The following is a 24345-nucleotide window of genomic DNA, read 5'->3' as shown; positions in this document are numbered from 1 at the left end:
TCTGCATCAGTGAATCAGTGATCGATCTCGGGATCTATTTGAGGAAGGTGTGTGTCACTTAGTCACAGCTGCTCATCTTGGTTTGGCCTTTTTGCCAGACTGCTCTCGTTGGGATATGTTGAATCCAGCTCAGAATTGTTGTTTTTTCGTTTCCTTAAAATGAATCAAAATAAATAAAATATTTTTTTTTCTTCTCATAGTCACCGGGAAAAATTGTAGGACTTGTACGTTTCTGCAAACAACACATACTTGAATGTTTATCGAGCAACCAGTATTGAAAGTCATGTTGAATAATGATTATAACGCGCAAGAGGGACTTTCACCCAGGAGACCACTGTTCGTGTCCCGTATGAGACTGCATCTCGGAAGAGAGTCCACTGAGGGCGGTTGTTATGTTATTGACCACAAACACTGATCTTTTTTCTAATATTAACCAAGTATTTATATTACGTAATGAACTGTTTGACTGTCTAGCATCGAACCATGATGAAGTTGTCGATGTGAGGCTCATCTGAAATACAGTAGCCTATATTCACGAAACAAATTTTTGGCTCAACCATTCAACGTATCTCGTGGTCGTACACCAACCATGTTTTCACGTTACCTGAAGGCCACCGTAGATGCACTTGGAGAGGGATGAGCGGAGCAGTTCTTACTTGGTCACAATCTGCAACTTCACCTCTTGAGACACTCAACCCTCCACACTGCTGCTTTGACGTGAGACTTGGACTGACGGACTTGACTTGGACTGTCTTCTCTCTGTGTCACTGAAGGAGGGCAGGACAGCAAGCTGGGAGGCTTCAATGGTCAACTGGGTCAACTGGCGAAGCCCCCTGATGCTGTGGGAACGTCTGCTTTTATAGAGCAGGATGTCCCAGTGAAGGGCACATCCAGTCCAGACCATGGGAATCAAAGTGAGGTCTGATAATAGTACTTCTAGAGGAGCCGTCCCACAACCAACCTGCTCATTCACATCAGTCAAACAGACAGTTATTAAAGTTTTTAATCATCTGTCCTTTCAAATAATGTTGCTCTGCCGCTCCAAATAGGCCCGTCTCACCTCACTCCACGCGTTGTCAGTTATTATTACGATTATGAATACAAACAGAGTTAGCCAGAATACATATTTTATTAGGCAGAGAAAATACTGTTCAGAAGAAGAGAAACACCAAAAATAATTTTCTGTCACACATCGATTCCTCTCATACAGCATAGGAAGGTCACAAGTACAGCAAAGAGAAACAGACCTACGTGTGGATGACCTAGATGGGAACTGTAGCACAGTCGAAAAGCACAGCGCGGCTCAGGTGGCGTTAAAGCACGGCATGATCTGAGGCAGCTCTTGATTCTCCACTCTAGGAAAACACCGAGAGAGAAGAGAGGCAGGTGGCACCGAAGTCGGGAGTTCTTTTGCGTTTTCTTATGACAAACATGAGGCATCAAAGTGAATAACATCAGCAAAAAGAAAAGATAAAAAGGTATTTAATGATCAAAGAAGACCAGACTTCTGAATAATAAGGAAGATGAGCTTGAAGAGGGGCCTTGGCACGGAGTGCAGCCTCAGCCGAGTGATGAAAATCTCCTGAAAGAGGCAGAGGGAAGGCAGCTGGGGTCGGCTTTTGGCAGTTTTTTGTGACCGGCGCTCGGCAGACCGGTTTGGGGGAAGATTGGACCACTTTTTTCCCATGAAAGAAAAGCCAAAACAAGTCATGAAAAAACCTGCTTTGACTCTAAACACACACACACACACACACACACACACACACACACACACACACACACACACACACACACACACTTACATACACATACAGCCCCTTCAGACACAATCAGATTACACAAACATGCAGACTTATACAAAGGCAGAACTTTACAAAGTCATGCAGATGGAATGTTTCTGATATTTCTGTAGCTGAGTCAAATATCTATATATTTTTTGGCTGGCCTCAAATCTATTTTTATTAGAGGGGATTTATGGGGAACTACTGTAATTCAGTCTGGGTTGTCATGACAGACTGGGAGTATGCTCCTGGAAAAATATATCACATCAGTCTGTTGATGGGGGAAAGAAAGAGCAAAGGGGCTTTACAAAGCTGAAGAGAAGTACATCAGAAAAGGCAGGGGTGCAGATCTGACCCGAGGATTGGGGGGGCACAAAACTTTTTTTTTTTTTGCCCGTATGCAATTCATACCATGCCACCGTAAATCACAACTTTGTAGAGGCCACGTTGCATCATTCAAAAAGTGCTGCACAGGGATCTATTTATTGTGCCTAGCTTTCTTGTTTATTTGTCCTAAACAGCCAACAGCACTTATCACTGCTTTCTTAACTGATATATTAGTAAAGCATAATTCTAGGGGTCTCAGGCATGTAATGTCCACTCATGTTCTTATCTTTCACCTCCCTCTAACCCTCCATTTCAATCATTTCTTTTTAGATGTGAATCTAAAATGTGAAGATTGTGATGTTTGAAAATACATTTGTTAAATTTTGAATAATGTAGAGTATTATTATGGCGAGGGGGGGGGGGGATCTGCACCCAAGAGAAAAGGTGTTTTCCTCAGATCTCTTTTAAAATTCTAGATGGGAACCCGTCCTTAAAGAGGTAGCCTGGTACAAACTTAATTACCCAAAACTTCAAGAAATCTGAGTTTCCCTTTGAACCACTTGAAAGGGATCCTGAGTACCGACACTTTTAAGACATGTTGCTTATTTAAGGAATAGTTTGAAAATTTGAAAAATACACATATTCACATTCCCAACGAGCGTACGGAGAGAAATTGATACCTCGCTCATGTTTGTACCATGAAAATGATCAGCAGTGCTTTAGCTTAGCTTAGCATGAAGACAAGCAACTCTGGGAAACGGCTAGCCGGCTCCAGACGTCAGTCATAAAACGATGATGTGTTTAGTGTTTGTAAGGATTAAAGAGAGGTCTAAAGGTGTTCACACCAAACACAAAGCAAATTTTGTGGAGCGCAAAGTCGCAAACAAATGCAAATATTTCGACTTAAAATTTGTAACGCTGTGAGGCGAGATCCAATCAGTGTTGAGACTCTCCAAGTTAATTGTTAGCTTTAGAGTTGCTTGTAGGCTTCTTACCGTCAGCTATTTCACACTGTTTCCCGTCTTTATGCTAAGCTAACTAGCTATAGCTTCATATATACCATGCAGACATGGGAGCGGTATCTTCTCATACAACTCGGAAAGAAAATGACCAAGCATGCGTCCCAAAGTATAAAACTATCCCTTTCACACCAGTTACACTGAAATTATTTACGACAAACTCTTTTTGTATTTACTTGATGACTTAAAGTAATGTTTGTACAGCCAAATCACAAAATATTCCACTTAATTTCACTTCAAATGATTATCATTTTCCCTTTTAGAGAGCATCAGTGTACCCAAGCAGCTCAACAGAGAAATCGGTTTGAATATACAATATAATCATAAAGTATGATTAGATTCTCTCAAATTGGATCGGCTCATAACAGGTTTCCACCCGCGGCCTAAACTAGACTAATTTAATATCCGAGATAATCATGGTGAATGTCTCAATTCTACAAACACAATGATGTAAACTCAAGAACCACCGCGGCGAATGCTCATCCGTGTTCTGGCAGTGTGGGAGAGACTCTGTGATCCGAGTCGTCCAGACACGTTGCTGCAACCACTCGAGGTTCTGGGAAGCCGTCGCCGCCGTCGAGTCACAGGTTCTCGTTGGTGTCGTGTTGGCAATGGCTGTCGGTCGGATTCAGGAAGGGCAGCTCCTCGCCGCAGCCCTGCAGCTTCAGGACCCGGTCACTCAGGTCCAGGCAGCACTGTGAGAGGACACATAGTAGTACCTCAGTGGTTCCCAACATGAGGGTCAGGACTTACATTGGCTACCCTTAGTGGCAGTACATAAAATACACTGGAAGCAACGTACTGGTTACACTGGGATGAATGCAGTGAGCAACACACAGGCTGCATCAGTTCTCATCTGGAGTTACTGATTATTTTCACAATTATTTTCTTGATTTCTTGTTTGGCCAAAAGTCTGAAAATTGGGAAAAGTGCCCATTACATTTCCTGATTTCAAAGTCTTTCAATCACCTGTGTTGTGTGAACAACAATCCAAAACACAAAATATTCAGTTTACAGATAAAACAACAAAGAAAATCGTAATATTTGAGAAGCTGGAACGGGAATTCTGGGGCATTTTTGCTTGAAAAACAAAAAAAAAACTTCTCTAAAATGTTCTGCTATCCACACGTGGGAGTGTTTAACATGAAGATGATGTTATAATCTCTCTCAGTCCCTCAGTAGAAAGCAGCGGATGAGTTGTTTTTGCAGTTTCTGTGTTGAACATTTCCATAAACCTCCTGATACTTTAAGCCAGTAATCGTAATGAATTACTATATTGTTTTTAAACCTGCAGAGGGAGCTCAGCACAGGGGGGTGATGTTGGGGGGAAATGTTCATCATATGTTAGAACGTCCTTAAAGGCAAATTTACAAAATTAAGAAAAAAGAGCTCATGGTCCTTAATACCCTCAAGTCCCCATCTAATTAGATTTTAGGAGGATATTAACCAGATGCAGCAGATGTAATACTGAAATTAGAGGACACTCGGGGAGCGCAGACCTCCGCCAAGGCCGTTTCTAGAAGTGAAAAATAATCTGCACCCTTCTAACAACATTTATGAAGATCAGGCCAGTAGCTTTTCGACAGACTAACAAACTAAATGAAAACATGAGCTCCTTGCCTCGCCTTCAGATGGCCAGAAAGTCTTCTTATGACGCCAATTGCATTTTTCAAAGGTGCAAATTCAACAATTATAAGATATCACAAGATGTCCTGGCAGATAGCGGCGCCACTAAAAGAAACACCGCCCAGCATTTCCCCTTAGATAACACCACATACAGCACATCTCCTTTTAGGAATTTGTGCCTCCATCCTTCCCTCTGAAATTATTTTTTTCATTTCTTCCTTTTTTCTTCCTTTTTGCTTATTTTTAAAAGCCACATGGTTTTTAAAACCGTTTTTCCGGCAGCTCACGCTTTAGACACACACACACCAAAACGATTAGGCATGAAAATATTAGCAAAGCAAATGAGGACCTTACTTTGAGTTCCAACAGAGTCTGAAGACCCAGGCACAGCTCAAAAGCCTCATCCTCTGGAAGAGAAACAAGGACAGGAGAGAGATGGGGGGGGGGGGGACACATTTTATGACTCATGTCATTCATGAACACCCTCGTCTGAACATGCATGCATTAGCCTGTTATATCACCAACCACACGAAATACTTGATTCTCATGTTAATGAGCGCTGATATCCGTATGTCTGTGAGTACGAGTTGTGAACCAGCAGCAACGTGAGAGTTTTGGAGCCAAGTGAGAATTTAATGTGCGTGAAGGAGTCGGGCGCTGGGATTGAATTAGAGTCATCATTCACTGTTGCGGAGGAATTAAGTATACGGCAAGACAAGCACTGCAGCATTAATAAAATGTGTGCTCTTGTTCTTTTATCTTTGTGAGGGGAAGGTCAGGATAAACCAAAGCAAGGACACAATATTTCTATATTGTAATGGTTCAGGAAATAAGATCTGGCTTTCAAGGAGGTTTTTTTTGGAAATACATGAATTCACTTTCTTGACAAGAGTTTGATGAGAAGTTTGACACCATACAGTAAATACGGCCAGCAGCTGGTTAGCTTAGCTTAGCATTACGGGGGGGAAAAGCTCATCTGGCACCTCTTTTAGACCATGTTTGTTTATTATCTGCAGGTGGTTTTGTTTGCCTGTGGTGACTGGAACACACTGCTTCTATGACCACTTAGCTCCTAAAATTGTTATACCAATTAAAAAAAACAATCAAACAAAATGTTCTCATGAAATGTGCCTTCAGCAGTTGGATTTTCTGTGTGGTTCCTGTTGGTAATGATGCTTCTATGTCTGTTCAGCCATGATGACAATTACTGCTCTTGATTATTATCATCTGCATCAGGGGATTTCCCTCTATAAAAGATGTACCTGGCACTCCCAGTGCAGCTGATATAATACTAAATTAGTATGCTGCATTGTTAATATAAATTGGAGAAGAACAACAAAACACATATTTGCTTGAAAATACTGTTAAACTCCCTCAACGTATTACCTCCGTCCTTTTATTTGATTGCATTTCTGCCTGGGTGCTTTAACAGGTTATGGATGGATGTGTGCTCTCTGAATGTTAAGTACGAGCTGATATCTATTTAAACAGGATCTCTGTAGAAACGCCACAGTCGGAGGGAACTCATATTTCTCTACGAGAGCTGCGGCTGCATTTATTAGAGTTATATCCGGTGTGTTGTGACAAGTGGCAGATCACCAGCACCATCAAATGCCCCCGAGGGTAAAAACATTGACTTTTTTCATCTGTTTACAGTACAGATATTCATGGTCTGCGGATGATGAAGCCGACTGACTTTGGCGACCCCCTTACTTTTTCACAAGCGCCACCATGAGGTTACCATCTGTGGATTTTAGTGAAATATCAGCAGCCATAACCTTTGGTTCACTGATTCATGTCCCCATCAGGATTAGACTTTATAACTTTTGCTCAGGCTCGAGAGTCTGTTGGCGCTAGTCGGCCTTTAACGACCCCCATAACAACAGCTTGCATAGCAACACTCCAGGTCTAATGGTCTCCCTTTTTGAATGACGAATACAGACGAGCCCCTCCTTTTGATGCAGAACGTTAGTGATAGTTGGCAGATCTTTGTTGTGTGTTCAAGAGCAACATTTTGCACTAAACAGGCAACACGAGGCAATCAGCTTTCATTGCCGCTAGTTCTTTAATTCACATTCATTCATTAACTTCTCATTTACTGCAACCAATCTTTCAAAAGTTTGTTATAATTAGTCAAAATTACCAATAACTGTAAAATGAGTGACATCCTTGTCAGCCTTTGTTGCCTATTTCCAAACGTTAGCAGTTAGCACTAAGACGGTGAGCATTGTGAATATTCTCCCTGCTGAACATGTTTGCTTCGTCATTGTGAGCATGTCAGCACGGTGGCGCCGACGTTCCCTGAACGCACCACTGTAATAGCCTCGTTGTTAACCAATCAGTCATGGTTTAACTTGTGATGTCACTTCATCAGCACTCGCTGGTGTGATTCTTACCTTTGACGTAGGCTGAACACTGGACCGTCTGTCTGCCCAGCTGCAGCTGCAGACCCGTCACTGAGCTGCTCCCACCACACGGTGAGCCGTCCAAACCGGGAACCAGTCTGACAACACAAATACACCCAGAAGTCCAAATCTTAATGCAACAATTCATTTCCTACTGTCTCCCAGAAATAGATTTTGTCAGTAGGCCTTTACGTCACCCTGAGCAATTTATGAAAATGTCAATCAAAAGTTTGTGCAGCTGGGATTTTATTAACTGGCATTTCAGAGACACACAGTGCACAAAAACGAGCGGCTGGTTCCTGTTTGTCTGTTGCCTTTTTTAAAACTGATTTGAATTCAGGGTGAAAACGAAATGTCACAAGTCGGTGCACAGTCTTTGATCTGAAGGCTGAGCTTTATTTGGCGTTTGAGGTCTTTTTTTCAAAACTAAGGTCTTTAAGGATCTGGAAATCCTGCATTAAGAGCTTATAATATATTACTAAATCCCACCTTAAAGCCTTTTTTTATTTAAATGATGCTTCTATTCCCATCCTGATATCTTCAGACCTTTTTATCGATTTTACGTTTACGCTTTTTTTTTTATTATCAGTGTTGTGATATTATTGAATGTCTCAGCCCTTTGTGCTTCTGTTTTAAAGATGGCAGGTAATCTATGCGCCGTGAGTGCGTTTGCATTTCAGAGACGGGTGATTCTTACCCCAGCCTCTGGCAGCAGGACCTGGAGATGTGGTTATGTTGGCTGCCAGTGTTGATGGATGCCTTGACTTCAGTCTCGCAGCACTGCGGGGGAAACGGAGAGGGGATTTTATTGTCACAGCGTGATTTTTCCACTTCAGTCTGGCACCGCAGCACGTGAGGAAACAACAGCACATTGGCACAACTCTGGGGAGCCCCTGAAAACCACTGATCTCTTTTTCTTTTGAACGAGGCCATTTGGCTCTCACATGCTTGTGAAAACTGCCAAACTGAAAAATAAAGTCCAAGTCGACTGTTAATCAACTCTTCAGGCACAAAACAAATCTTCCATTGGTGGAGTATTTCCAAGCCAGGCATAGTTTTTACAGCCAAATGTTATTTTGTGTTCGTAATCTATATTGATTGTGTGTTGGACTCTTGAATCACTACAAGTGTTTGGTTCAACAGTTAATCAAGTTAGAAAGTAACAAGTCATTATGTATACACCATTAGGGATGACACACGAGTCATTTTTTATCATTAGCTCATGTGCTAAGACTCTATTTACCGACAGGATGCTGATTCTGCCGTTTGTTGAGTGCACTTTGATTTTTCACACTTAATGATCTCAAAAACATCACCAGAGCAGGAAATATTAACCAAGTGAGTCATATGTGCATTTAGCTCATTAGTCCAACCAAACAACTCCAGACGGACAAGTTAAATGATCCATGACGACGAGCCGCATGACTCATTTTACTTTTAATTCACAGCTCACTGTATTAACACACAAATTAGCAGATTATACACTGTTTATTTAATATATATACAAACTTAAGTATAAAACCTGCAAGCGTTTTCTCCATTCATCCAGTTTTTATGCTCAGCTAAGCCAAGGTAACCATCTCCTGGGTGTAGCTTCATTGCAAGGCAACTTTATTTTTCCACCAGTAAAGCAGGACGATTACAGTAGTGATGCTAACCGTTAGCTCGTCCTAATTTCCACTGATACTTCTTCTGTGCCTCTCTGTCGTTCTTCCAGTGCAGCCGATTGTAATGGGTTCTGGGAACTGTTGATTGTACTGTTGCCTTTTTTATACTCAGCATCATGTCACTTGATGTCATGCAGCCTGTACACACGTAGCAACATGTTTCTGGGTTATAAATAAATGTATTCCGAACATATGGTAGCCCTACATGCATGTGAGATAAGCAGTATGCTGGCACCACCCCCACACAGTAGCTGTGTCTCACAGCATGTAGAAAATAGATATGTTTCTACTATCAAATGCAAATATATCGCAGATGCCTTACGCTACAGTCTTTTTATGCTGTTATTTTTTCAGGATTTTACTTTCAGATCAAAACGTAATGTTGTTGGTATTTTAGCACAGTTTTAATATGTTAAAGGAACAAAGTTGGAGTCCTCACAGGCAGAACAGGCAACAGATGAATGTTTTTCATACCTTTCCTGTTCTGTATTAGGATGGTGTGTCTCCAAATTTGGGGTTTTTTTTGTTTTTTTTTTCGGATGAACTGACTAGCTACATGTCTATATGGATGGATGGACAGATAGATAGACATATAGGCATAAAGACATATATATTGATAGACACACAGACATACAGTAGATAACATCTACTGTGGTTTCCACTGATTCCGGTTCCTGGGATGGAGTCTGTATAGCTCCCTCTCCCCATCATGAATCAATACCTTATCCATTTAACCCGAGGATATTTGCCCCCTTGGAAATAAACATGTTGAGTTTCCGTGAGCCCTGTTTTGATCCCTCACACACTGTACAGACTGAGCTGAGCCTCCTTTGTCCTGACAGGCTTATCAGCAAGCCCACAAACCTGCTCTTTTGTGTCGGTCCAGGCGGTGCAGAAATCCTCAAGTTTAAAAATAGCTGCCCAATGAGTAACTGAGGAGCACTTTGCATTTAATAAGTTGATGATAAAACTGAGCAAAACACAATGAGTAATAGGGGAAACCGCTGAAGCTGGCAGAAAGGTCTGAAGTGGACACTGACAGAAGCTGTGCTGCATACTTTCAACACCACAGGGAATAGCAGTTGTTTGAAAGAAATCAATACAGTGAAGTATAAAAATGTCTCAGTTCTTTGTGACATAAAGGGCTGCCCAGCCACCCTACGAAGGAAGCCTATTTCTGCTGCTTGTATCTGCAATCTCATTTTTTCAGTAACCTCCCAAAGCTTGTGAACATAGATGAGGGTTGGAACGCCTATCTCTGCGAGTGAAGGGCCCACAGGCTGGTGGCTCCATGTCACAAGACCCGGCCCAAGACACTCCTTGGCAAGCCACCTTCCCGGTTTTGGCCCCAGGAGCCCCGGTTTCCCTTTTCTTCTGGGTGGACCTATTATGTGATGTCAGCTATCCTATAATGATTGTCAGTTTTTGTCAATCCAAGCACTTCATGTAAAACATCACCGTTTTAACTGACATTGTGTTTAAACATTAAACCATCAGCCGATTCTAGTTGCTCGATATGAAAATCTGTTGAGGACAGGCCGAAGCACCTTTCTGCATGCATTACTCATTGGAGTGTGGGGTGAATGTTAGATTGGGGTCCACAGCGAGCATCTCCACCCGAAAGCAGACAACTACCAATGTGTTCTGGACTAATTGTGAGAGAAAACGGTGAATGAGAAGCATGAATGCTGAGACACTGCATGCACAATGGTGCATTGTTTTGTCTACAGCAGATATCTCAAAGACCTGCACGTGTGTTTTACTCGCTGGGTTGTGTTAACCCATGAACGTTAACCCTCAACATAGCTGTAGATGACTGATCACTAGTCTTGTGTTTGGGTTTGGAGGGTCTCACTGAATTGCTTGTCCCCCATATTATGGAGTCACTTCAGCCACTGCTGCTGAAGTTTGGGCCAGTCTTTATCTGTTTCTTGTGAGTCTCCAAACTTTAGAAAACTAAAATGCTGGAAAGCCTTATCTTAACTGTTATCCCTCAATAAAAAGTAATTTGATAGCAGCTAGTGGGGAGAGATGTGTCGGCTACTGTGGACAAATCTACAGCGAGCACCCGGAAGCTGAGTGTAAAACCAGGAAAAACCCTGATTTCTTCGCAATTTGAACTGATTTGGAAACTACGGTAATAGCTTTTCTTTGGGAAGAAACGATGATGGTAATTTATACATGTTGTCTTCCCTCTTTTTGTCCTGCGACCCACACAGTTTGTGCACTCGTCGCCCCCTCCAGCCTACATGTAGTCCATGTGGGACCAATGTGGACTTGTTATCCCGCCTGGACGGTCAGTCACAATGACTCATTCCTCTGTTGTTTTGCTCCGACTAGACAGCCAAGGGGTCCTGCCGAGCTCTTCATGTGTTGTAAAGGGAGAATAAATGTCGAGTGGGCTTTAAGGGATGAGTCATGGAAGCGGGATGGCGCTGTCCCTATATCTTTTCTGGTTGGTCAGGTTTCATGCAGTAGTAGAAGGTGTCAAAGCGCTGTGGGTGAGGAGAGACGGGTATATGTGGTACCTTGCATTGAACGAGCAGAGCTGTGAGGGTTGAGCGCTCCGTGCCCTCCGTCTTCTCCCCCGTCTGTCTGGCTCCGGCTTCGCTGCTGTCGTCCTCTTCATCCGACCGTAGGCTCCGCTCGCTCTCCTCCAGAGACTCCCTCTCCTCCGTGGAGTCCTCGGCGGTGCTCTCGCTCTTCTCCTCGGCGTCAGCGGCTCCGTCCTTGTTGTCGGCCAGCGGGGAGCGAACCCTGCCGTTGGGGTCCCGGGCCTCCCCTCGCAGCCGCGTGATGTTTCCCTCCAGCAGGCGGCGCTGGACGATGCTGTGAGGTTGCTGCAGGTAGAGACGTAAGAGGAATGGGTGAGAGATGGCGGGATTTCTTAGCAAGTAATGGAACATGAGTCCAATTTAACAGCAAACAATAGGACCTGCTTTCTTGACCTTACATTATGATAAATGTTATATCTTTGGAGACTGAATATTTCAGGACATCGGAGATATTGGGATGAACATTTTTCACAGTTTACGGATGTTTTATAGACAAAGCAATTAACCAGTTTATCAATGAGCACATTGATCAATAATGCATATAATTATTAGTAATAGCCTGACACGTATCCTTCGAGGAAAATCTCTGAAACACTGAGACCACAGAGTTGAACAGTGTGAGGACACATGTACTACGTAAGATCAATTTAGATCAATTTAATCTGAGCGGATAGTCGACTTCTGCTTCAGGATAAATATTCATAACTACTTTAGTATAAATAGTATTATCTCTATACGTCACAGACTGCTTGTGACGTATGGTTCCTTTAATCTGAAATAAACGGATATGTAGGTCATCGTTTTAAAGGAACATGTCATCATAAATGATCTGCACATTCACAGAACATGATGTTTTCCTCCAACAGCAATGATAACGCTTATTAATGCACATTCATGCAGGTTCACATGAACACGATTGAATTAAAACCGGTTCCCATGGCAGAATGAATCTCATCTGCATCATATACAAGATGAACATTTACTAATGAGACAAAGCTTTAAGATTCCTGCTTGTATTTGGGAAACTGTTTCCCCATTAACGATGTGTACAGAGGAGAAATATGATATTTGTGTGCATGAATTACTAGTAACAGATCGTTACAAATGACTGTCTTTTGTACCCTCAAATAAATGATTCTGTAACATGATTTACTGCTGGTTTATATGCTCTCTGGCATGGAGAGTACACAGCTCTCAGCCTTGGGAACGTCCATACACACACGCATTGGTAACACTAGATAACGGCCTGCAAAACACAGCTTATTCTTCCGAATTTACAGCGAAAGGTCATAAACATGCACCATCTTTGTTTGCTGGCGAAGTTATTGAGAGCGTTTTCTGTGGAGCTGTTGCTGAAAGAAGCAACGTCATGTGCAGCTGTTTGCCTGTAGATTCGGCATTAGATCGGCTCGTCACAAAGGATTTTGTCCAGATGAGTCACACAGAAACAGTTTTTTTTAAGCCAAACGCTATCACGCTGTAGTAAGTGGAGACCAATTTAGTGCCTTCTCCTCACAAAATGACATAAACGGAGATTAAAATTGCTCACTTAAGCTTTTTAAAGTACCTGAAATGAAGGTCAATATCATGTCATGAAAGCCAATAAAAGAGGTCAGGTCATGGTCAGGTCATCACACTCAACATTAAAGGATTTCCAACATAGTTTTCTTCTTGCAATGGTGGCCATGTTATTTGCTAACACACACTTTTCGGGTATCTACCCACTGTAGCTTCGATCACCTTTCACACTACCGGTATACTTATAACAGTCTGCGAGATACTTTTTTATCGTGTATATTTAATACCAGTGTGTTGATTTGATTAATGGCAGTTCAAACCACATGTGGCTGCTGGTAACTGGCCGTTCTCTGTTGATCATATAAAGTAAATCATATTTAGGCTGCCTGTTCCTCTGTAATCACATTGCTGCTCACCAGCACAGAGTCGGAGCACAGACTTTCAGACGGCACGCTTCACAATGAGCCGGTCACCCAACACCAGCTGAGTCTGTGCATTAATAAAACACGACGCGTTAGGTGTTTGAACTCTGAGATCACCAGTATCTTCAGGGCAAGTGAGCCTTAACAGATCGTGTTGGTCTGAACATTGAAGTTGTTGTATATTCTCTAAGTATTGCTGGAGTTTGACCTCTTTACGGCAAGTTCAAATGAACGAACATGAGATGAGGTGTTGAGAAACTGCTGTATAAAGTAGGAAAAAAGTGAGCAGCACGGATCATGAAATCATTTTAGCTCTTATATTCAGAGAAAATAAACTCTTGGGTAATATCCTTGACTTGAATTTTTTGGACTAAATATAAAGTGTAAATTCAAACTAAAAAGGGGAAATGGATATCAACAATTTTATACTAATTTGTATTTCTAAACTTGTTTGAACAACCCAACTGGACTGTTGCCTTACGACGATGGTCCAGTGAAGCAATAAAGCTTCTACATATGCTTTATATATATCATATATATGCACTATATATTTATGCATCATATGAATTTGTTCTTGCATATTTCTTTCTTCTTTTGTTTTTTATTTTTGTAGTAGCATTGTTGCAAAGAGCCTGAGAACAGGAAGTCCATTGCTGCTCCACTGTAATGAATGTGTACCTGACAAATAAAGACCTGAACTAGATATTTGGCATGTTGGCACTTAGTTGGCACTAATCTTAACGTAGCTGAGTAAATGAAGTTAAGTCATTAGTTTTATCTTATTATAGTTTAGACATGTTAATCTCTTTGTCAAGTTAAATTTCATAGAAACTTCTCCTCCGGCCTCAAGTGTTGGAGCGACCGACTGAATAACCGCCTTACCAGCCAACATTGGCATCTGTAGAGCACTAAAGTCACACTTTAAGTGTCTTGGTTGAATGCCAGTCTGAAAAAGGACGTCCCCATCTGTCCACCTGTTGTTCTTACGAGCTCCGTCTTGTTCTGTCAGACAGCTTGTACTTCTACACCATCCCTCCATCTCTCCCTCCTCTCCAAATGCAATCAGAAGGCCTGCAGTCGCTGCACTTTTACACAAATTGATTCACTTCACAATGTTCCAGTTGGAGAAAAATGACCCTTTTAAACGTTGCCGTTGATGCTGCTTTAGTCGGTGATGGCAGTGATTTTCCACAGACCGGAGAATTCTTTCTGGGTCATCCCGGGCGTTTGACCCCCAGTAGATGTGCAGACACTATCTAATGGTGGCTGAACTGAGGTGTGTGTTAGAGGGCTCTGTGATTACCACAGGCAGTGTGATTTTTCTTTTTGGATGGCACATTCTGGATGATAAAGTGTATGTGCTATCACAAAGACAATGGTCGATTACAGTCGCCACCCTTCTTTTGTCTGTGTGGATCTCAATCCAGCAGCTGTGATTGTTTGGCTCAGACACATATTAAGAAAAAGCTGATGGAGATGGAAAAGATTCTTTCGCTTGTTTTTTTTCCCCACGTTATTGATGAGAATTGAATGTTCTGCTTTGATTAACATGCGTTTATGGGAAAGCTAGATTCTGTTATTCAAGTATTTTTGGAGACTGGAGACTGAGAAATATGGAAAAATGAATATGAAATTGCATGGCTGTAATACTGTCATGCCTGGGTATCCCTGAGGTGTATGTGGCCTTAATCCAACACCTCTACAGATCATCAAGGAGTCATTTTTGGCTCTACTATCAGGTCATGGAGAACTGATTTGCTCTGAATAAATCAAAATCAAATAAAAAGATTAGTGTTGTAGATGTGATGCTCTTCCTAGATCTCTCCCTCAGCCCACTATCTTCATGTCCAAGCAGCAAAACACTTCAAACTAGTCATTACCACCAATGTCCTTTTAGCCTTTTGCTGCTCGCCGAGCTCCAGCTGAGGCTGAGGAAGGATGATCCCCTTCATCTCTCTCCTCTGCTCTGCTCTTTTCTCCTCTTCACATCTCTCCTCTTCTCTCCTCCGTACATCTCTCTCCTCTCTTCTCCCCTTTACATCTCTTCTTTCTTCTTTTGGCTTCCTTTCCTTTCTTTATTTCTCACCTCCTTTTCCTTTCATTATTTCCCTTTACTTTTCTTTCTCCTCCTCCGAGTATTAATAATATTCTCCTCTCTTCACATTTAGCGCCTCAACATCCAAACTTGTCAAATCAATCAATCAGCAGCTCCACTTGACAGTTTTTTGTTTTTTATTATGTTCTTGCCATAGGCCTCATCCTCTCTCCTCTGTGTGTGTGTGTGTGTGTGTGTGTGTGTGTGTGTGTGTGTGTGTGTGTGTGTGTGTGTGTGTGTGTGTGTGTGTTTCTAATTATATTTTGCATATCAGTTGACCTCTCTCCCACTTGGACATTCATTGACTAAATCAGACATTTATTAACAGCATCAACATCATTTTAATAACAGTAATTATCCTCTTTTGCGAATGAGAAAAACGCTTGAAGGGCAACAGCGACTGACCAGGGTTTGTGTGTGCTAGAGTGCGAGTCAGTAAGATCGTTGAAATACTATTTGAAATTGCTTATCAAGTCTGGTGGCACACCACAATGTTTTTATTGAGCGGGCAAGGGATGAGATGGAGGGCAATGATGTCGGGCTCGTTTGGAGGAGAAGCGATAAGCCATATTTTTCATTGACATTTTCAGATTTCAGGGACAAAACACAGGACACAAAACAACAAAACAGAAAAGGGAGGGAGCGTTTTCCTCCTCTGTGCGCTCATGAAACTGGAGCGAAGCAAAGATCGAATCTGAGAGACACAAAGAACACAAAGTAATTTAATTTCAATGGCTGGAGTCTGTTTTTTTTACTGAGCCCACTGACTGTTCCGGGGTCAGCTCAAGAGCAAATCATGTTGGCAGCATCAAGATGCTAACAAGCAGCATTCAGTGTTGCCACATGTTAGTGATATTTCTTACTAGCTGCACCTGATCTCTGTCTGCTTTTTGAACTGTGAGTTGAAGGCGGATAAGCAAGAAAAAAGGATATAATCCAATTACCACAATTGATGCCATATCTCATCAAATCTGAATGCACTGACATCCCAAAATAGAAACCATAGAATTTAAAACTCCAGCACTTGATCAGAGGAGTCGCCCCCTGATGGCCAGTAGAGAGAATGCAAGCGGCATGCACTTCAGCGTTGGCTTCACTTTTCAGAACTGGAGGTTGCCGCCTGGGCTTAACCTGTAGGCCACATCACTGAATCCATTAAACTCACTGTTTAGCATCAAAGCATCATGGGGACTGTAGTTCCAAATTAAAGTGAGACAAACATTAACAACATTTTTCGTCACTTTCCACTTTTCATCATTCTACTGGCAACAAGCTGACAGTATGTGAGTATGTGGTGTCAGTCATATGGCCTGCTTATGGATTTCCTGTCAAGAATCCTAATGAAGACAGCAGGCAGCGATGTCCCATAAAGAGTTTATCTATTATACACGATGCAACCTGCTGTTTACGCTTCACTTGACAGTGAATTGTATTATTGTTGAAGCATGCTGGGGGTAAATTGGCATCCCTGAGGTGTGATCTGTCTGTTAATGTTTCACAGCATGCAGAGTGATTTTGGATGATAATGGGGCTGATTTAATACTGAGGCCACCAGTCTTCTTTTGTGTGTGAAGCTCAGGATTGAACAAAATAAGTTACAGTTCTTGCCAATAGTTTATTTATTTCATATGAACTTAAAAGATATGGCTAGTGTGGTTTGTCAGACCAAAGTCTTCTGACTAACAAGTATTATGTGTTTTATTCCTCTGTGCCATAGAGCTGGGTTATTCTGCCCTTTGTGTGCAGTCATACATGGTCTGCTGCTGATGTGAGTTGAGCACCAACCAGTCCAAACCAGTCCTCTGCCAGTGGGACACAAAGATAACTGTGAATGTGTGAGGTCAGCAGCCTCCTCGTCTCCGTCTCCTTCTAAGTTTCCTTTTCTCTGTATTTATCCCTCTGTGAGTCAGACTGGGGGCTCATTGCCATGTGGACTAATTATCTGACTGCAACAGGCAGCTCTCTCTTTCTAATGCCCTCCTTCTCAATCCGATGGAGCTCCCCAGCGGCTGGCTTCCTGTCGCACCGACCAGGAGGCTCCAGCAGATTCACATCTGCTGCCCCTCCACCGGTGACATCACTGGTCATCAATTAGTGCTGCTATTTCTGATCCCATTAGAGAGAGCATTTGTTGTAATGCTGAATGATTAGTTGAACAACTATTTTTTAAGAATCAATAAATGTTTGTTCTGGTGGTTTTGTCAAAGCTGAAAATGTTAGATGATTGATGGATTAGTCCGTCAAGAAACCGCCTTCATCAGTGTTATTTCAAGGGCTCAATAATATAGGAAGTTAATATGAGTCAAGATGTTGGTGAATAGAGAAAAAGTAATTGTATTTTGGAAGTTATTTTAGATGAGAAGATCGATTCCATGTCTGTTAAATATGGAGGTGCAGATGGTTAGCTTAGTTTAGCTTAGCACAAAGAGTGGAAGTAGATGGAAACACCTAGCCTGTCTAAAGCTGAAAGAAATCCAACTAGACAACCAAGACTAACATGTCAAGAAACCCAATATGCTCATTTTCCAAAATGTTGACATATTCCTTTAAAAAAGGCATATTTGGAGGGTCTAGATTGGACAAAATGAAGTTTGAGTGAACAATAACTTCATAAATTATCTCAATAACGGTCTAAAAGTGTTAGTTATTTGATTAGTCGATCAACAGACTTGGTATCAGTGCGTTGTTTGTCATTTATCGAGCTTCTAAATGACATTATGCTACATTTATATGTTTTATTTTATTTAATATTGAATATCTTTGGGTTTTAGACAACACCTTATCGTCATTTGTTTGACATTTATTTCAGACTAAATGATTAGTTAATCATAGAAAATGAATCATTATTTAAAATAATCATTAGTTCCCCAACTAATCAGCCATATTTCTTCCAATTCCACATCCATTTATTTTGTAATTAGCATTTTCTTTCTGGTTCAGATATTGTTCCCTCATATACGTCACCGGGAATTTGGATTTTTCCTTCCAATTAAAATAATTAAAAAACTCCAAGAATACATTTGGAGTGACACTGGAGGCGGAGGTGTCGTGTGTCACGCCCAACAAATGGACAAAAACACTTGTTCTTCCTCTCCATCATTTGTTGTGCGTCCTCTCCTCCAATGTCAGGGTTGTTTTGTTGTTTGTTTTTGTCACATATTTTTAGCCTCCTGTCTTCCTACACGGCTCTGAGGGAGCAGCTGAGGGAGTGTGTTGCCACCCATCCACAGCTCCAGATGACAAGTCACCCTAACCTCCCTCCAGCCCACCCAATTGTCCCGGAGCTAATAATAAAGCCCGCATCTGAACCCGCTTTTAAATACCGTTTGTTTGGGAGGGAAACAGGAAGAGGCAAACTCTGGAGAGCCCTGCGATCACTCTGCGTGACATTATTGTGTTTGCTCTCCACTTTGAAGTGCTACTCTGCCTTCTGGGGAAAACGTCAACAATCGAGTCGGGATGCATATGAATTGAAAAACCTGTTCCAGGATGAGATGTACCCTACACCATCTGCTCCTGTAAAATCATGAGTTTTTGAAAGGACTGTAAACATCAAAAGGTTCACAAAGTTCTGGTTTGATGAAAGCAAAACCTCTCTCCACACGGGTTTATCTCTATTTAAGACATGTTTAACCAGGTTTGGGGCTAAAAGTGGACATAATGTTTAGTAAATAAGGACTTATGTTGTATTTAATGCTCTTAAAGGCTCTTTTCCCATCCGTCGGTTCTTTCTGTGCCACCGTTCTCCATCTAAGCCCAGTTCTGTAGCTTTTGATCATCCTCCGAAGGTACCTGCAGACTCCAGTCTCTCGATTAGACAAGCCTTCACTCACACGCACACACAGGTTTCCGACTCACTCGTCTGTAAGAGAAGGACATGTGCAAACAACTGAGCTGCAGGGAGACGAGGAAAGAGGCTTTGCAGCAGCTGCAGCAGCAGCACAGTGAGAGTTTGTGTTGGAAGCTTCCTTCAACCAATATGCACGTTTCATTTCAAAACCACATATGGTGACAAAATTAATAATTCAAAACGATGAAGAAGTGACACTAAAATCTCTTCACTTCATGTGTCGTTTCATATTTAAGTCAATATTGTTGTTAATGCATTTATATTGCAGATTCAGTTGCATGTTGTACGTTAAAGGTTACCAGCCATCGGTTAGCTTAGCTTAGCATAAAGACTGGAAACAGGGGGAACCAGCTAGCCTGGCTCTTTTCAAAGAGAAATCTGCCTACCAGACCTCTAAAGCTCAATAATTAACACGTTATCTTGTTGGTTTAAGTAGGATTAGAAGTAAGTCCTGTTTTTTATTCTTTTGTTGTTGGATTTGGAGTTTGTCATTTGAGTGAACTGACCCTTTAAAACCAGCATTAAGTTTGACATTTCTTCAAAAGCAGCCTGCCAAAATAATTGAATATTCCCTAAAGAGATTAATGACCTATCATGCGTTGCAAAAGGTTTCTTCAAGCTTGAACACAGAAATGATGGTATTGCCCCATAAAACATCTGATTGGGTGGATTTGTGTGTCATCTCTGCTCTTCTACATTTGTCTCCCTCATTTTGTTGCAGCTTTGGGGAGCAAATGTTTGAGTGTGTACAGTCAAAGAACCGTGAGATCACACAGCGGTTACACAATAACTCGGCTCGTGCTGAGCTCAGGTGTTGATGTTACTGGGCTCAGATGTTTCCACGCCAGTACCCCAAACACACACACATATATACTCTCATTCCTGCCCATTATATCAACTCACAGCCCTACATTGTGTTATATAACGCAGCCCTAGTAAACCGTGCGTCCTCCATGACCCCCTCTCCAGCCGCCGCTTTCCTTCCCCTCCATCGCTCTGTGTTCCACTGCTGGATTTTGCCCTTTTCATGCTCGCTGCTCCTCTTATTCTGCAGCACAACATGGCTGGAGTGATGCTGCTGCTGCTGCTGTTGCTGCTGCTGAGAGTGAGAGGACCTCAGGCTAAAGAGCAGCAAAAAAACAATTTCCCTCTTACGTAACGGGCTCTGCTGCTGAATTACACTCTGGACAGGCCAGCCAGCAGAAATTAAGGGGAAGAAAGACAAGGTCACAGCCAAAACATCTGTGCGTGGCATAAAAACCTAAAATGATGCACCATTTTTACTGATTCTGTGGCAGTACACTATTTATTTGAATATTTAAAGGGATAGCGTGATGAGTGATGCCACTCATATCTTTGTCTTCACGTATGCAGCCAGGAGACAGTTAGCTAACCTTAGCATAGACTGGAAGCAGGGAATGTAGATATAGGGAAACAACTAGCAAACTTAATCTAAGACTATTATTTTTTTTGTATTATTCTTGTTTAGCCTAAAATGTCAGAAATGAGAGGAAAAGGGCCTGGAACAATCCAAAATCCCAAATATATTCAATTTAAAATGATAGACCAGAAGCAATGCAATGATATGTGGAGGTACAGCTTGATGGAGTCCAAATATGAAAATAAAATAACTACAATCTGCCACATTATCTTAGTTTTTGCAAAACCAAAATAATGTCTTCTTCATCTTAATTGAAGTACCAGGTTTCTATAGTGATTAATCATGTCATATCTTTTTCAGTGATCTTTTATTGCTGAAGATCAGCGTCTGACATTCAAGATCTGACCTTTTTGTTGAAGGAAGCCACAAGTCAGAAAGAAAGCAGTCATTCTTTAGCAGTAATTCCATTAAAAAAATGATACAACTGGAAAACAGACAAACAAATGGATCTGACAACCGTATCCAGATGATATTACTCTAGGAGGGTTAGCTACATCCGAAATACATCATGCTTTCTTTCCATTCATGTCTATTCAGAGCCTGAATGATGTAGCTGTCTGTCTGCAGAGACCAGAGACAGGACTGTATCTCCCAAGTTCCCAACATGGAAACTCACTTGTTCTGGATGGCGTGTGAATCGTGCCGTGTACCCCGTGGCCACATCTGCACTACAAATTGTATTTCAGATAACTCCTGAGATGAACCTCGTTCCGTCTTCACAGAGAAGATAATTGGTATTATGATAAGAGGGTCCCTGCAGGTTGAGACACAGGCTGCCGATGGATGAATCTAATAGAGTTTTGGGATCTAGCCTTTCGTCTTGACTGAGATTATTTCTTCATTTGACTTTTTATTGTGTTTAGATGCAGTTTTGATTGAGCAGGGAGCCCCTTAAGTCTCAAAAGATATCTATAGTAGATAGAAAAGATATCTATTCTATCTATTATTTCAGAATGATATATAACAAGAAAGAAAAGTCTATTAAATGTCACTGAACGTTTCTAAACATGAGTAGTTGTGCGCATAAAATAGTATCTTGTGTAATGAAGGTAAAATAGTATCTTTCAGGATGCTAACCCATGGCACCGAAGTTTAGCATGTTAGCACGCACACATTTGCTAATTAGCATTAAACGTGTCAGTGTGCTTGTTTTCATACAGTGACATGAAGCAGAGCAACTTGGCTAATACATGTTTGTTGTTGGAACAGTGGAGAGACTAAGAAAGACGGTTTTGATTAGTTTTATTTTGGTTCAGTCGAGTTGAAAAAGTGTGATTTGATGATCAGCGGGTTACTGTTGTCCGACTGGGTGAAAATTAGTGTTCACACCTGGGTGTCATGTTAGCTGTTAAACACCCGTGACCAGAGTCTATGGGCCCGGAACAATAACGCAACCTTTCCTACTGAAGACAAAAGCCAGATGATCGTGGGTGTTAGCAGGTTTTGTGTCCAGCAGGAAAGGGGATTTGGTTTAATCCTCTGGAAACCATGAACGTTTTGAATGGCAATCCATCCAAAAGATAAGACATTTCAGCAGGACCACGCCACTAACATCACTGAGTACTTATTACACCTTAAATAATGAGTTACTAATTATTTCCACACTTGTGGTTTTACATGACGTTACCTCGGGGGACACGTCGTTGATACAGGAGGGAAGAGAGAGAAAACATGTACGTCATTAGATCACAAAACAAATGTGACTCAGTCAAAGAGGAAGAGGAGGAGGGTTGAATATATTCCGAGGAGCAAATGTTGGTATTAAAACCTGGCAGACGTGAACGCCTGTGATATTCACACAGCGCTGCTGGTGCTGCTTCGCAGTGCCAGAGTGATTGTGTTGTGGTTTCAGAGAGAGAGAGAGCTCTAGGGAATCTGGGAAGCCGGCATGAAACCCGAAATGTGTCAGAGGAGAGCTGTAATAAATTGTTAAGATTATTACAGGGAGTTCCTGTAACGGCGTAGGGTTATGGGACTTCTGGAGGAAGTGAAGAGGTCGGCGACGCCTGTCATCCTTACTCGTCCACCATGAAATACGTGTGTGTTCCTGAATGTGCAACGACATCTGCACAGTGTACTGTAGCGTCTCCCTCCTCTGTGCAAAGTGCAAGACTGAATCTTTCATGAACCTGTCGGTGGTGAATTTCCTTGTCAAGGCTGCATTTGATGACTTACAAGACCATAAAGTAGTGTATTAGTGCAGTAAATGGTGGTCAGAGGAGTCAAATGGCAGCCCTCACTGCAGAGCTGGAGCCAATTAGTCCATTAATCAGTCAAACGGACCGTTTAATTTGTTCTTCAGCAAAACATTTCATAATATCAACAGTTGGGTTTTGCAGATTTGCCACATTTCTCTGATATTTATTATTATAAACTGATTATGTTTTTGGTGAATAACTGATGGTTACCTTGGGCTCTGGCATGAGCATGTTGACAGTCAATAGACTAAATGATTATTAATTAAATCAAGCAGATAATCGGCAGATTAATCAATAATAATAAATAATGGTTAGTTTCAGCATCAGTTTGCTCATCAAAGGATTTCAAAGTTCTGGGGAGTTCTGCTCCATATGTGGGAAAAATAGTTGTTTGAAGCCCTTTATTGAAGCTTCAGAGGGAGCTGTGTGAGAGCTGATAAAGTGCCTCAAGTGATGTCACTTGAGTCGGGACTGAAGACTACAAGTTTAGCTACAAGAGCTGGGAGGAATTTAGCTTCGACCTTTGTAGCCTCCCAACCCTACTAGAGGCTTCATCAGCCGCTACTAGAACACACCCAAATATCTGGCTGAACTGTTGGCAGTCAAGTTGCATTGTGGGTAATGTAGACACCAGAGAAGGAAAAATACATGAAATGATAAAACAGGCTCGCTCCGGTTCTGTTCAGTCGATTTGAATCTATTCTTCTAAACCGTCCTTCATGAGTCCAACACTGTCGCTGGAGTGAAGTACTCTTTTAAAATATAAAACACTGCTTGATACGATTTTGACACCTACGCCCACTCACACTCAACCTTTATCAGCCTGGCAACACACACATGCTCTCCAGTCAAGTAAATCTCACTCACCAAGTCCTTGGATGTGCCCAGTCTCTTCAGCCCATCCAGGGGCAGGAGGTCAGCTGAGTCCTTGTGTGAGAACTGGGTGGCCTGCTTCAGGCGCCTCTGCTGGTGCAGGATGGCTTTATCCCGGATGGCTAGCTCACCTTTCTTCGCCTCGCTCATGGTCCCGGTCTGTCAAGCAGTCTTTTCTGGTGCTGTGCACAGAAGCACGGAGACTATAACCTCGCAGCAGCAGCAGCAGCAGCACTGTGAGATCTCTGCAGACAGCAAGACACAGAGTGGATGTCCGTGTTCAGAGAGGAGGAGAAACCCCAAGAGGCAGCTCGTTACGGATTGCTGTTCAAGCCACAGAGCAAACCTGCGATTGTTGCCTCTTCCACCCTGTTTCGCGCTTTTTGAAATGTCCTTCCCTCTGGGCTCGCCGGACTCTCTCTTCCTCTCTGTTTGTAGTCCTAGTATGTGTCTCCTCGGCTTTATGAGCTATTATCCTGTCCTGGATGCTCCTCTGATGTAGACGTGCATCTTCCTCACAATGTCAAGATCTGTTCTGTCTGTTAGAGAGGCTGTGTGAGGCTGTGGG

At 42.1% G+C, this 24345-nt stretch overlaps 1 protein-coding gene across 2 annotated transcripts; it reads right to left on the bottom strand.

The window, feature by feature from the left end:
- Positions 1–1110: 1110 nt before the first annotated feature.
- Positions 1111–24345, bottom strand: nrip2 (nuclear receptor interacting protein 2). Of its 2 annotated transcripts, XR_014599143.1 has the most exons (7): positions 23772–24345; positions 11354–11665; positions 7856–7938; positions 7150–7256; positions 5108–5160; positions 1779–3822; positions 1111–1730 (listed from the first exon to the last, which is right to left on the bottom strand). XR_014599143.1 is itself a non-coding variant. In XM_084038638.1 (6 exons), exons 1-6 carry the CDS (start codon positions 23925–23927, stop codon positions 3709–3711), a joined length of 825 nt encoding a protein of 274 aa, XP_083894764.1. In that variant the 5' UTR covers positions 23928–24345; the 3' UTR covers positions 1111–3708. The 2 variants fall into 2 exon arrangements, 1 of the variants encoding a protein (XP_083894764.1); XM_084038638.1 differs by having other exon boundaries at positions 1111–3822.

The sequence above is a fragment of the Eutrigla gurnardus genome (assembly GCF_963514095.1).
Source record: "Eutrigla gurnardus genome assembly, chromosome: 21".
Taxonomy (NCBI): Eukaryota; Metazoa; Chordata; class Actinopteri; order Perciformes; family Triglidae; genus Eutrigla; species Eutrigla gurnardus.
The sequence above is the reverse complement of the archived record's forward strand: the minus strand, read 5'-3'. Positions and strand labels throughout refer to the sequence as shown.